This window comes from Amblyomma mixtum, unplaced genomic scaffold (assembly GCF_055824585.1).
Source record: "Amblyomma mixtum isolate Tamu unplaced genomic scaffold, ASM5582458v1 scaffold_20, whole genome shotgun sequence".
NCBI classification, from domain to species: Eukaryota; Metazoa; Arthropoda; class Arachnida; order Ixodida; family Ixodidae; genus Amblyomma; species Amblyomma mixtum.
In genome coordinates this window covers 968,963-983,912 of record NW_028317717.1, presented here as the reverse complement: position 1 = coordinate 983,912, position 14,950 = coordinate 968,963, and the positions used below count along the sequence as shown (strand labels likewise).

The following is a 14,950-nucleotide window of genomic DNA, read 5'->3' as shown; positions in this document are numbered from 1 at the left end:
GAAGGTGTCATTTACTCTATTCCACTTTCGTGCGGGAAACATTATGTTGGCCAGACGGGCAGATGCCTGAACGAGCGCCTGAGAGAACATAATATCACTGTTTATAATACTGTTAAAGGGCACCTCGGCATCCACTGCCGAGATTGCGAAAGCAAAACGTGCCAACCATTCTTCCAACAAACAAAAGTGTTAAGTAGACACCCCAATACGCTGACTCGAGAAATCAGTGAAGCTGCTAAAATCGCCCGGCTAAATGACGCATGTATCAGTAGTCCCTCCTTATCGTTGTCAAAGAAAGAATTAGAATTTCTATCTGCAAGGAAGTAATGCTGCTGTATCTGTTTGGTATTTTTTGTGTGCGTGGACAAGTGTGTATCAACCCTATGTGTTCTTTTTGTTGCTTAGAGCCTGATGTATTTATTTCCACGTTCCGAGCAATAAATCTTTAGTTGAAAGTCAGCGCTTGTCTTTGTGTATCTTCCTGTGGTCCTTGTCTTTTCGCGCTGTTCTTCTTGAACATGAGCGTGTCCTAGTCTGCAGTATTTTTTTTATTATGCAAACATGATTAATTAGCAGATACTAATTACCTAACTCTTTAATTATTGCCTACAGGAAGAAAGTGTCAATGCAGGAGTTCTAGATCCCTTAGAAAAATAACCATTTGCCGTGTTTGCAGCCAAGTACCACTGATACAGCTTCTTTTATTTGACTTAAAAGAAAGCCCGCGAAATACAAAAAGAGCCACGTGATAGGGAAGCAGTTACAGCGCTCCCAAACGACCAGCCAAACAAAGACATTCGCTTATCTTTGCAACGTTGTCCCGAACGGGGTTCGGCGTTTTGTGATGGTTGCGAGATATACGCAATTAACTCTCGCATCGGCGCTAGGGCGACCGTTTCTTCAGCGCGTGACGGTGCAAGTTAGCGGCACGGCCACATTCCTATCAGTCGAGGCGAGGTTACGCGTGAAAAAGCGCTCCATGCGAGCCCCGCTTCACTTCCTTGCAAAGCAGCACCCGCTCACTTTCCATGACGCATAAGCAGTTCCTGGCGCATATCTCGCCACCTCCTCAAGACCCCAAAAGCTGTTCGGGACAGCGTTGCAAACATAAGCGGATGTCGTTGCTTGATCACTCGTTTGGGAGCGCTGTAACTGCTTCCCTATCACGTGGTTCTTTTTTTATTTCGCGGGCTTTCTTTTAAGTCAGATAAAAGAAGTTGTATCAGTGGTACTTAGCTGCAAACAAGGCAAACGATTATTTTTCTATGAGATCTACAACTCCTGCATCGACAATTTCTTCCTGAAGGAAATCATTAAAAAGTTTGCTAATTAGTCTCTGCTAATTAATTACTTTTGTATAATAAAAACTACCGCAGACTAGGATACGTGACTGTTAACAACCCTCAGTTGGTCTCACTCGGCTAGGGATCATCCTCTTTTTAACAAGCTTGGTTACTTTTAGCTGGGACGCGCTGTATATCTCCAGTTTTATTGAATTGTCACACCGTGGGTCTGAAGCTTAGTGGTTAGCGCACCTGGCTCTCGCCCAATGGACCTGAGTTTGGATCCCACTGATTGTGAGGTTTATTTGTTTGTTTATTTTATTTGTGGCAGACTTGAAGGTCATGTTGCGTACATGGCGATCTCAGCCGTGCACCTGTAGCAGTGAAGCTACTGCTTCAAAAAAGTGCAACCACTGTGGATGATGATGGCACAGCCTGTGTGAATGCCGTCTGCCTAACACAGTGGTGCTAGACATGCCAGGCCAAGTAAAGCCGCTTTAGAAGTAAACATATGACTGCCACTGTTTCTCATTTAGGCTGGCATGGGGTGTTATTTCACAAGTATTACTGTGTAGGAATGTGGCCGAAGTTACAATGCAACGAACAGCAGGGTTTATAATGCATGGAACCCTATTATCATCATGCCAGATCTAGACCACTACAATGTGTAGCAGCCAGGAAAATGCAGCACCCATCAACTCAGCAGCGAGGTTCTACTGTGCAAAGCTTTCACTGTTACCTTGAGAGCAAAATACTTAAATTTTTTCATTTACTTGATAGCCCACAATGTCAAACTGAACTCAGTTTGCTTTTTGCGTATATGTGCTGCTGAGGTGCATTGATATTTGTGTACTTCCTTTTCTTGTCAAAAAAGTATGCTCAGCCGAGGAGATGGAGAGCGCCGCGGACTGCCAGTTCCAGCTGCCTGGTGGGCAGGACACTGTGATAGGTTCTGCTAGGGATGATGGAAAGGTGATTGTGCATGTTCTTAAGTCATATAGTGTATCAAATACCATAGTAGAGTGAGTGAATGATTCTTAATTAAATTGGGGCTGGTACATAGTGAAATGGGTACAGTTTAGAGGATGATGCTAGCTTACAGTAGAAACGTATACTAGTCCCAGTAAGTGTGCCGAAAAGGGTAGTGTGCAAAGCATAGACGTGTGGTTTCAGACAATATCATGTAAGGCACAGGTCAGCATTTCTAATTTGTCATTTTTGTACTTCATTACCTGACGATGCCATAATGGGTCTGCAGTTATTCTTGTCCTGAGGACATTCTTAGTACACAAATAATTTTTGATCATGAGGAGGCTGCCTTGTTCTGTCAGGTATGCCTAGTTGTTGGTATGTGAAATTTATTCTCATTTCTGAAGTTTGTTTGAATTAGGGCAGAGAACATTATTTCAACTTTTGGCGGTATTTGACTCGGAATGAAGAGAAGCTAGAACTGTCAGAAGATTGTGCTATATGTTTCATGTTGCACGCAAGCAATTTCTTTTTTTTTCGAATTATAAGGCTAGAAATAGAAAATCTACTGATTTTGGACACTGCTCGCTGTAAAAGAGTGCATTCATGCCTACATAATTTTTATGTTTTTCAGCTGTTTGTTTTAAGTTATGAAATATTTATAATCCCTTGATTCATTGCTGTTAATGTGTACAAATGCGAAATTCTCCACGTTTGCTGCAGGTCTATGCAGGCAGTGGGCTCTGGATGGAGCCTGGTGCCTGGCAGATGCTCCTGAGAGCACCAACAGACTCAATCTTCTGCCGCGGTGCTGGTGTATTGGACACCTGATGAGCTGAAGAGCCGCAGCGTGACTGGCGTGCTTTCAAAAAAGTGCCGGTCTCTTGGCAGAACAGAGGCGAAACCGGCACTTACACCGGAAAAAGTCTCTTCTCTGAAAGGTGCTAGTGCTTTTTTTTTCTTTGCTTTGAGTAACACCTAGGCAATCAAACTTTTCTTCAGCCAAATACAGTCGCGCTCACTTACAGAAAGCGTGATAGTCATGGAGATCCTGTTCATTGTATCCGAGGTTTGTAACAACTGCAATGTCCTTATTGCATCCAAAACTGCAAAGTCGGGCAAAAGTGACGTTTAGTTTTTGCAAGGTGTGTTATGCACATACGTTTCTTCATGCAGGCTCTATCACAGCACTTTCAGAGATCTCCACACTGTGTGGCTCTCGCTAAGATTCGTTCTGCCAGTAACCTGATTTATCTATTTGGTTGTGAAATAAGCGTTCTCAACGACTGGTGGCAAGTCATTGTGCGCGTTCTCCGATCTTGCTGCGACAAAGATAGTGCAATTGACATATCTGCACAGAATGTATAAATAGCATTGCCCGTTGTTTCAAGTAATCTCTGTCTTTGGTTTTCATGCAACCATCTCAATGCATCCAACAACACACAGCAGACGCGGAGTGGGTAGGCCCATGTGTAGTCAGCAATCAGAGGTTGCCAGACAAGCAGTCAGTTCGCAAAGGAAACGAAAATCGTTTTAAAGATATCTGCCGCACGGAATCAACTGAAAGTTTTGGGTATTGTAATTTAATGTGTTGGGAATTAAATGCTACAACAAGGGTATGCACGAAAGTAGGCTTCATGGCCCCTTTAATGGTGAACATTCGTTTCTGTGTTTTTACAATGAAAGTGGTAATTCTGAATCTCACTTTTGCATTTATCATGTATCTAGTTGTGTTCAAATGTGGCCTATTTTGTGTTCTATTGTGCAGCTCTGTTTCATATCTACATGGGAGACATACCAAAGGAGCTTGCAGAGAAGAGACTGAAAGCCGTGCGCAAGCACCTCTCACAGAAGCTGGGGGACGTGCAACGAAAAATTGGAGGTCATGATGTATAAATTTATTTTGCCACTTACCTACGCCGAAGCCGTCAGGCGTCCCCGCCCAGAAACGTTCGTTTCGTACCAGCATCAACTGCATTCGACACCATTTCGTCCTGCCTGGCCACCACCGCAACGTTTCCGTCCATGGCGGACACCGGACAACCTACCCATTTGTTATGTCTGCGGCATTCCTGGTTATGTGATGTGTCCCTTCCGCCGCCAAGTGTTGCCCCCTGCTGCCAATACTGACCCTCGAGGTTACGCCTACGCCCCTCCCCAGCCTTTTCACCGCACTTCGCCTTCTGAGACCACTGCTTCCTCCGATCTCAGGCCGTCTATTCGCCGCCGTGCTCCATCTCCGCGTCGTCGCTCGGTTTCCCCGATGTGCCGTCGTCCCTCTTCCCCTTCGGAAAACTAGTGCCCGCAGTTCCGGAGGCAAGAACTGCTTGCTCGTCTCCAAGCTCAAGACCTCGACTTTCTCCGACAAATTTGATCGCGGTTTCTGTGGAGGGCACCGATGCTTTCGCGCTTGTTGACACTGGTGCTGCTGTATCTGTACTAAGTGAGAAATTGTGCCGCCAGTTACGAAAAGTGATGACTCCGCTATATGGTTTTATGCTTCGCGCCGCTAATTCGCAACTTATTGCGCCTTTGGGGGCATGTACAGCCCGAGTTACTATTCAGGACGTTTTGTGTATTGTTGAATTCATCGTCTTCCCATGGCCGTCTCTCGACGTCATCTTAGGCTGGGACTTTCTCTCCCAACATGACGTTGTCATCGACTGCGCTCGTTCCGAAGTCGCCCTTCTTCCCTTCGGCGACGACTCTGTGAACGCTTCCGCTAACTTGTGCTCCAAGCTGACTGTGGCTGATGACGTCATGATCCCGCCGTGCTCTGCTGTGCTCGCCTCTGTTCATTGCGACTTTGGATCCAACGGCCCTGTCATCTTCATCCCGTCCGACTCCTCTGCTTCTCGCCACTGTCTACCCCTGCCATTCGCCGTGCTTACCGTCTCAGCCGGCTGCAGCGCCTTGCCCCTGACGAATCCATTCCTGTGCCCCTCCACTCTTCTTCGTGGTGAATGCTTGGGATGTGTCCAGCCTTTCGCTTCCGTCGTCGCCTGGGACCCTTCTGAGGACGACTCCTGCCGCCTGCAAGTGTCTTCACTTACTTCCTCCTCACCGTCTCCTCATCCCGTTCCCGAGGCCGTCTTTGTGGGCTCAATCGACGCAAATCTTTCGCCACCGGAGAAGACCCAGCTTGCGGCCCTTCTAGATAAGTTTCGGTCATCGTTTGACTTCTCTCACCACCGTTTTGGTCGCACTTCAGCTGTTACCCATCGGATCGACACTGGCGCCCATTTGCCGTTGCGCCAACGCCCATGTCGCGTCTCGGCCACCGAACGCCAGGTTATCGACACCCAGGTCAATGATATGCTGCAGCGTGGCGTCATACAACCATCACACAGTCCTTGGGCTTCCCCCGTCGTCCTTGTCACCAAGAAAGACGGCTCTATCCGCTTTTGCGTTGACTACCGGCACCTCAACAAAATCACCCGAAAAGACGTCTCTCCGCTACCCCGCACCTCCACCACGATGTAACGGCCTTTATTGACAGTTGTGAAGGCCGGTTAGAGCGGACAAGGACAGGTCCAGTCCCGGAACAGTTCACGCTCTCGTCTCGCGTTGCGCGTCGGCTCTGCTGCTTCAGCTGCCGATCGTCGTCTTCTCGTCTCGCGCCTCGCCTCGGCTCTGTTGCTCTGACTGCTGATCATCTTCCTCTTTACAGGTTTCTTTATTTTATAATAAAGCTTTCGTTTGCCCTAAATCTGGTTGTCAGTATATATATCGTAGGGCATTACAGACCCTTTTGGCCAGCTTAATTGGAAAATATTATTAGTAGCAGGTGCTGCCTTTTTGCAACAGCTAGCGATGCACTAATCGAGGAAGCTATGTTATCATGCGCAATGTGCAGCACACATTTCTGAGTGATGAAAAAACTTATCTATGGTGCGCCATTAGGACTGGCGTCCCTCATTAGGCCTAACACTATCCCGATACCTGCAAGCAGGATCTGTGCCAACAGGCCGACGCCATTAGAACCAACAGGTCTGACACCGACAGGTCCATCACCATCAGGCCCATCACCAACAGGCCCGACAGGCCCATCACCAACAGGCCCGACAGGCCCATCACACAACAGGCCCAACAGGCCCAAATTACGGGTTCCTTCAGCCTTCAGACCAATAAGCTGAAGGAATTTTTTACTGGGATATATATATATATATATATATATATATATATATATATATATATATATTGCCCCGAAACTTTGTAGCGTTTGTTTGTTGTGTTTATTTGTTCATGCTTCAAGGCTGCCGGCTCAGTGCTTTATCGCTTCGTTTGTGATGCAAGACGCGCCTAGATTTATCTCGATTGATCGCATCCAGGCGGAGGCGATTCTGCTTTGTGCCACAGTGGTCTAGTCACTTTAAAAGCTTTATCTCGAATGTTCGCTATCAGCTTTAAAAAAAGCACGGCCGACAGCGGCGGGAATTCTGTTCGACGACCGCCGACCACGCTTGTTGCTACGCCGCCACCTAGTGATTTAGTTCTTCTCGGGCGCAAGTCAGCCCAAATAAGGAGTTTCATTTCGAAGACATTCTCGCTGGTTTGCCCTTCGCCGAACTGCAGTCACCACTACGTGACATCAGGGGTAAGTGCTGACCTGCTGCCCAGCTATGCCGCTCACGATGGAACCTGGTGCACATCAAACGCCCGTCGTGCTTCGCCAGCCCCGTGAGCCACCGACTTTTCGCGGAGATCCACACGAAGATGGAGAAGACTGGCTGGACATGTACGACCATGTGGCAGCCCTGAACGCCTGGGACGACAGCGCTAAGCTTCGGAACGTTAATTTTTCATTGGGCGGCTCCGCCAAAACGTGGTTTCAAAACCACGAATCTTCCCTCACGACCTGGGCGACCTTTAAGAAGCAACTACTGGCTACGTTCACTAGCGTCGTACGCAAGGAAAGAGCGGAGGTCCTGCTGAGGTCGAGATTTCAACGCCCAAACGATACCGTGACTGCGTATGTGCAAGATAAGAAACGCCTTTTCAGGTGCGCCAATCCTGACACGAATGAAGAAAAGGACTCCTTCCTTATGTGAGGCGTGAAGGAGCAACTGTTCGCTGGACTGATCCGGGATCCTCCAACAACCGTCACCGAGTTTGTAGCTGAAGCTGCAACATTTGAAAAGACCCTTGACGCCCGGACCTGTCACTACAACAGACCACTTGAAGTGCTGTCGGTAAGCCCCCCACAAGTTCTTCGCGAAATTGTTCGCGAAGAACTTCGCCAACTGCTGCCATCGCCAACACAGCCCACGTAGGAGACTCAGGTGCCGTCGCTCACGGACATCATCCGTGAAGAAGTGCATCGTGCACTTGGCTCCCAGTCACCGACAACAAAGGAAGCTACAGCCATGACCTACGCTGCACCACTACTTAGTCATCCGCCTCGAGGAGACCTCCCAAGCCCTCTTCGACGCGTACCAGTTGTACAAGAACGACGGCCCCAAGCTCCCGCGCGCCCACATTACGAGCGACGCAACAGCTTTAGGAAATGCGACGAGTGGCGGACTGCCGACAACCACCCACTGTGTTTCCATTGTGGCCACGCCGGGCACATACTTCGCAACTGCCCGTACAGACGCATCGGGTTGCGAGGTTTCGCCATAGACGCCCCTCGACCGCTCCATGGCCAGCGACCACGGGAAATTGACCACTACTTGCGTATAGCGAACTGAGCGTCGTCGAGCCGTCTTTCCCGCTCGCCGTCGCCATCCACCGCACGTTTTGCATCACCGGGCCGCAGCTACGCCGCGGCTGTCCGAGGAAGGTCCCCTAGCCCACGTAGGGGAAACTAAACAAACCAACCTGTGGAGGTCAGGTTGCTTGCCAAGGAAACGACGAAGATCCTCCAGAGACCACGCCGTATGTAGACGTCGCACCCACTACGCCGACGCCGCCTACAACGACAACCTTGACCACGACGCGAACCACCTTCAAACCGACACCGTCATCAGGAAAAGCTTCGACGACACACCCCACCCACAAATCACATATCCGACAAATCGTTACCCGACGCCGAAGACGACGCTCAACGCCAGAGCCAGGACATTTAACCTAGAAGTGGTTATCGACGGCCGGAGAGTCACCGCTCTAGTCGACACAGGAGCCGATTATTAAGGCGGAATCCTTTAATGCTTCATCGTTGTAAGCAGAAGTTGTCGACAGAAAATGTCACGCTTTTCAGTTGGTCGAAACGGTCGTGTCGTCACAGTGCCCGAATTTCAAACGGGGCCAATGACACTTTGGTTACTAACCATGCAACCAATTAAAGGGATCGTATAATGATGCTCCAAGTTAGTGGGACTTACTTAACCAATTAGCCTTTCTAGTCAGACCAGGTAAACAAATAAAACAGAGTAGGAAATTTTCCCACCTTGGGAATCGAACCCCGGTCTCCGGAGTGCGAGACGAGCAGGCTACCACTTCGCCATGTCAGCTCGATGGTTTGGAATGAACAAAGGCGCGTCTAGTGACTACGGTGTCTTCGTTCACTCCCATCTTCCTCCCTTCCCGTTACGGCGAGGTTTAGGTGTACACCGAGATATGAGAGACAGATACATTTCCTTTCCTCAAAAAATCATTTTCAAAGGCGCGTGTACTGTTACGGTGTCTTCGTTAACTCTAATGTCCCTCCCTTCTTTCGGTGAGGTTCAGGTGTCCACCGAGATATGCGAGACAGATTCATTTCCTTTCCTCAAAAAACCATTTTCAAAGGCGCGTGTACTGAATACGGTGTCTTCGTTCACTCTCATGTCCCTCCCTTCTTCCGGTGAGGTTCAGGTTTCACCGAGATATGCGAGACAGATTCATTTCCTTTCCTCAAAAACAAATTTGCCGACGAGCAGGGTGTATAGCCAAACGGGCGATGGCGTTCTGTGGTCTCCTTGCCAGCGTTACAAAACGCTGTCGCGGCTTCTGCTCACAGCCTTCTGTCGATGAGGCATTAAATGCTTTCGTCTTAAAAGCTGTGGCCACCCCTGACGTCTTCAGTTCGCATCGCAGCGGCCACCTGTGAGGATGCCTCGAGCTGCACTGTCTCCCAACACGAAGCGCGCTAATGCCGCGGAGCGCAAGCGGCGGTCTAGGGAGGCCGATCGTGTACGCCAACCAATGCAGCCTCGTCCGTCTCCACAGAGCTCCGAGACTAGGCGCAGAAAGGCCCGGGAGGCACTACGTCTGAAGCGGAATCAGCAGCGACTTAATGCTGAAGGTGGGTCGTGTGCCAGCGGTAGCCGTCGACCACCACCACAGAGCACCGAGACTCGCCGCCGAAAGGCTAGAGAAGCACAGCGCTTGAGGCGGAGCCAGCAGCGGCTCCATGCGTGGGCGCAGCCAAGCACAAGCGCTCCTACTGCGGTCTTCGCGGCGGTGAATTCGCAAACTACTCTCAAGAAGTTTCAGTCGGCCACGAACCACTTCGACAAGCAGTTTGTGCAGAACGAGTTCGGTGCAGTGTGCAGTGTATGTGACCGTTTGTGGTTCGGCAGAGACCTCAGTAAACTGCCCCAAGACAGCTGTGAACTACTCCGTGAGCACTTCCCGAACCGCCTAGTTGAAACATTTACAGTGTGTCGGACCTGCTTGCGTTCACTTCGCGCCGGCAAGATACCCAACTTCTTAACTAGCAACGGCAACGTGTACCCACCGAGGCCTTCGTACCTACCACCACTTAACGCAGTGAGTGAACGTCTCATCTCTCCTCGCATCCCATTCATGCAAATCCGGCGCTTGCTGTACCATACGTCGGGACAGCTACAGATCAGCTTTCCCATCGTTAACGTTCCCATCAATGTAGGCAGCACGGTCGCTATGCTTCCAAATCGCCTAGCTAATGACATCGCCTTACATGTCAACATTAAGCGGCGCATGGTGTACAAGACGTCGTATGTGCAAGGCATGGTGAAGAAGTTGGACCTGGTTCTGTGGCTGAACTACCTCATGTGTACGGAGCTGTACCGATTCTACAACATCTCGGTCGACATGCTGCTCATCGATGAGATATGCGACAATGCGGTGCCAGTAACAGATCAGTCGGTAAAAGAGATGACGGCAGACTTACAAGACCCCAACGATCCACTTCAAGTGTCGGCGGCAATGACTCTGGGCCAAGAGACAATGATAATCGACGACAGTTCCTCTCTAGCCATGGCACCGGGCGAAGGTCACAAACCACTTAACATCGTCTTTGATGAGCATTCAGAAGAGCTAGCGTTTCCTCAGATCTACCTCGGTCAAGCACGAAAGATCTCGCAAGAGGCTAGACCATCGCCCATGACAATGGCTATGAGCGAATGTCGTCGTCGAGACAGGCGTGGAGCCGTTGCTCGGCACGTGCTTTACATGGCCATGAAGGTAATGCGCCTTCGAGTCTCGTCGTCGATGGCGACAATGTTTCGCAATAACAAGCTCACATCGAAAGTGCCCCGAGCCGACCTACAAGACAAAGATTTTCTTGAAAAGGCCATCAACCACGACATGGCCTACATGGAAGGCATCCCAAAAACAGTAACCACTGGCATCAGAAGAAACAAGACGTCTTTGCCATGATTCGCCAGTTAGGTAAGCCCACAGCCTTCCTCACGCTGTCGGCCTCCGAAGTTCACTGGAGTGGGCTAATAAAGCTTCTACAGCGCCTCCGAGTGAACCCAGAGACAGTTGTGCCGGACATTCAAACTTTGACTGTGACAGAACGCACACAAGTGGTGAGCGACGACCCCATCGTGTGTGCGTTGTACTTTGATCATAAAGTTCGCGTCATCATGTCCACACTGTGCAACAAGAACACCTCACCGTTTGGCCGTCATTATGTGCTGGACTACTTCAAGAGAATAGAGTTCCAATACAGAGGCAGTGCCCACGCTCACATCTTGCTGTGGCTGAACGACGCACCGGACGAGCCACTCGACGACAACATGCCCGAGACGGTGAGCCTAGCCGAGCAGCTTATATCGGTTAACATAGACTACGTGTCTCACCCTCGCAGCCAGACGCACCAACACACCCATACATGCTTCAAGAACGGCCGCATCAAATGTCGCTTCAACGCACCCTTCTGGCCCATGCCAGAAACACGCATCGTCACCCCCTTACCACCTCCTTTGACGGACGAAGACAGGAAGCGTCAACAAGACCTCAAGGCTCGATACTCAGCCATCCACGACGTTCTGGAAGACACAGTGTACGACAGCATACAAGAATTATGGCGTCAGAACAACATCTCGGGCTTCGATGAGTACTTGTCGATCGTTCGTGCAGGCATCTCGAGGCCATCTCTAATGCTGAAGCGCACACCAGCGCAAACAAAGGTGAACTACTTCAACCCTTGGATTGCGCCGGTGCTCGACTCGAACATGTACATTCAGGTGGTGTTGGACGTGTACGGCTGCGCAGCATACGTCGTCGAGTACGTGAAAAAAGCCAGCAGGGGCATGTCCAACCTCCACCGTGAACTACAGAAGATTGTGGAAGAGTCAAAAGACGCCGAAATGACGTACAGTACAGCCATACGCGAGCTTAACCTCAAGATGCTTAATGCTGTAGAGATGTCTGCCCAAGAGGCTGCCTGGTTCCTTCTACAACTAGGCATGTCGACAAAGTCACGGGACGTGGTGGCTGTTAACACGCAGTGGCCCGAAGCCCGCACCCGCGTACGCAAGACGAACGAACAGATGGACAAGGAGGGCATCGATTCAGCCAGCACTAACGTGTGGCAGACGTCGGCCATCGAACGCTACGAAGATCGGCCGGAAGAGCTGCAAGACCTCTGCTACGCCGGCTACATGACGACCTACAGGCCGGCAACAAACGCGAAACGCCAGCAACCTGCCATACTAAAGTGGCACTCGTAGTCCGAATCAGACGTCCTTAACTTTAAACGTGAGCATGTGCTGCTCTTCCATCGATTCAAGCGGGAACTTGACATCCTAGACTGCAACCGTTTCAATGAAATCTTTGACAGTAACTACCAGCAAATCATGCTAGTGAAGAGCAAGTACACTCATAATGTAAACATCGAAGAACTAGTCACCATGAGCGACCGCATCATTAACGACGAACGAGAGATGCGGGCGCAAGTGGAAGCGCACCAAGCCGCCGAGAATACAGAGATGCAGCGGGAAGCCAAGAAAGCATCGGAGACGATCAGAATGGCTGACTTGGCAGACGACTCGGACATACGACTGAAAACAGAAGTTGAATCCATACAAGACAAAGTCATGCACCCACGATGCCCCGCTTCCAGAGGCGAGAGGACATCCTACCGACGGAAGAGTTTCTCGACAACATGCGTCTCACTAACGAGGGACAGTACGAAATAATTAGAGAAATCATCCACAGGCTCACTACGCCCGAGTCGGAACCCGTGCAAATCTTCTTCACAGGACCTGCAGGCTGCGGCAAGACATTCGTGCTAAAGTTCGTGATGGACGTTTACAACCGTTACTACGCAGCCAGGGGAGATGATAGGGTATCCAACGCCTACATTGCGTGCGCCACAACTGGAAAGGCAGCAGATGCACTGGGCGGAATCACCATACATAGCGCATTCAAGCTAGTGGTTCAGTCCAAGAATCCGAACCAAGGACTCAGCCACAGCGATCTCAACGCATTCCGAATGGCGTTCGAGTACATCAAGTGCATCATAATCGATGAAGTAAGTATGATGTCGAGCGACTGTCTCGTGATGATTGATCAGCGCCTGCGCCACATCTCCATGCGCCTTGACCAACCATTCGGAGGGTACGACATCATCCTCTGTGGCGACCTGAGACAGCTGCCGCCGGTTCAGGCACCAGTCGTGTACTCGCGGTCGAGGCTCTCGAATTCGTTCTTCAGTACACAGCCTGTGCCTTGGCAGCAGCTGTCCTTCTACGCCCTGACCAAAGTAGTTCGACAGAGCGACGTCAACTTCTCGTCACTGCTCACCAAGATTGGTGATGGCATGGAACTCACTTATCAAGAGAGCGCTCTCATCGAGAGCAGGTTCGTCTCGGTCGACATCGCCAAGGCTTTGGGTCCTGGTCCCATACGCTTGTACTACTCCAACGCCGAGACAGACGCCTACAATGCATCGGTGTTTGAAACCAGTTCGCTAGAGAAGACACCCTTCGCTGCCATTGATGTCATTGTGGGGAGTTGATCGCAGGAAGAGAAGCAGAGGGCCAGGGAGAAAGTTCAGTCCCTCAAGAAAGAACAAACGGGGTGCTTACTCCCATTCATAACGCTCTGTGTGGGCTTCCCGTACATGATCACACGAAACATTAATGTCATAGATGGTCTGGTGAACGGCACTATGGCGACTCTGCGCTACATTCAACGCGACATCAATGATGTCCCCGTGCGTCTGTGGATGCAGTTCGCCAATCCAGAGACTGGCTCCATGGCTCGTACCAAATATCGGCATCACAGGATCCACGACAAGGCGATTGGCGCAACATGGGTTCCCATAGAGAGGGTCAAGTTCTCCTGTCACCTGAAGGGTACAACCATAGGACATATCCAACTCAAGCGCGATCAGTTTCCCATAACTGTCGGTCGTCTACGACTACAGCCGGAGACATCCACAAGCTGTCGCCCTCAGTAGGGTTACCAGCTTGGAGGGGCTCTACTTAACAACATCCGATGAACCACGCCCAGGGTCAACGGCCAAGTTCCGCCACGGCTTGACTAGCAACCCAAACCGCAGCCTCATGGACGAGTTCAGGCGTGTAAACGACATTGCTTGACTACAATCACCCAGCGGTGCAATGCGATCATAGAAGCATCACAGCTTCCACTAGCTTGTGTGAATGTACGTTCACTGTCGCTACACGGTCAAGACGTCGCACATGACCATGTCTTGGCTCGGTGCAAGGTTCTCTGTCTAACTGAAACATGGATGAATCCCTTGGTGGCACCAGTTGAGATCAAAGGCTTTCACTACGTTACAGGAGCAAGTCATGCTTCCAACCAAGCAGCGGGAGTTGCCATTTACGCGTACCTAGACGTCAACCTAACACCGCTACAGTTTGACGACTTGCACTTTGATGTGGGGGAAGTGTGCGGTGTCAAGCTGGAAAGTGGACTTAACGTGGTGTGCGTCTACTTGTCACCTCACATATCCCAACGGGCCGGCCATGAATTCATGGGACGAGTGCTACCAAGCTCGTTCAAGTTTGGCCCAATGATAGTGGTAGGAGACTTCAACCAGGATGCCAGAACGCATCAAGACTTTTAGATGGAATGCAGAAATCTCTGGGTCTGCACTTGTCTACTCCACGGGACAAAGCTACCACCAAGTACGGAAGCTGCTTGGATTTGGTCTTCAGAACCCACCCCAGCGTCAAAGATCTAGACTACATATCACTCCACTTCAGTGACCGCAAGACGGTAGTAGTCGACGTAGACCCGATCAAACAAAGAATTCACCGGGCATGAGCCATCTGCGGAAATCTCCCCCGACCTAAACTTTTAGGAAGTCGTGGACACATCCGAAGTCGAAGAAGCAGATAAAAAGACGCACTAGGGGAGAAGTGAAACGCGCTTCTGAAAGTGTGTAGTTCTAATGCGCAGTTAAAGAATACAGCCAAATAAAACACTACTCAAGAACAAACAGTCTCTCAGTCAATGCCTAACAGTGCTCCATGAAAGGCTTCCGCCTTGAAGCAGTTTAGTGTGCCAAAGTGCCCCCTGAACTTTTCGGTGAA

General features: G+C 50.2%; 1 protein-coding gene across 1 annotated transcript; it reads left to right on the top strand.

Moving 5' to 3' along the window:
- The first annotated feature begins 12,492 nt into the window (after positions 1 to 12,492).
- On the top strand, positions 12,493 to 13,404 carry LOC149324738 (uncharacterized). The gene has a single exon (XM_089565295.1). It carries the CDS (start codon positions 12,493 to 12,495, stop codon positions 13,402 to 13,404), a length of 912 nt encoding a protein of 303 aa, XP_089421421.1.
- Positions 13,405 to 14,950: the final 1,546 nt, after the last annotated feature.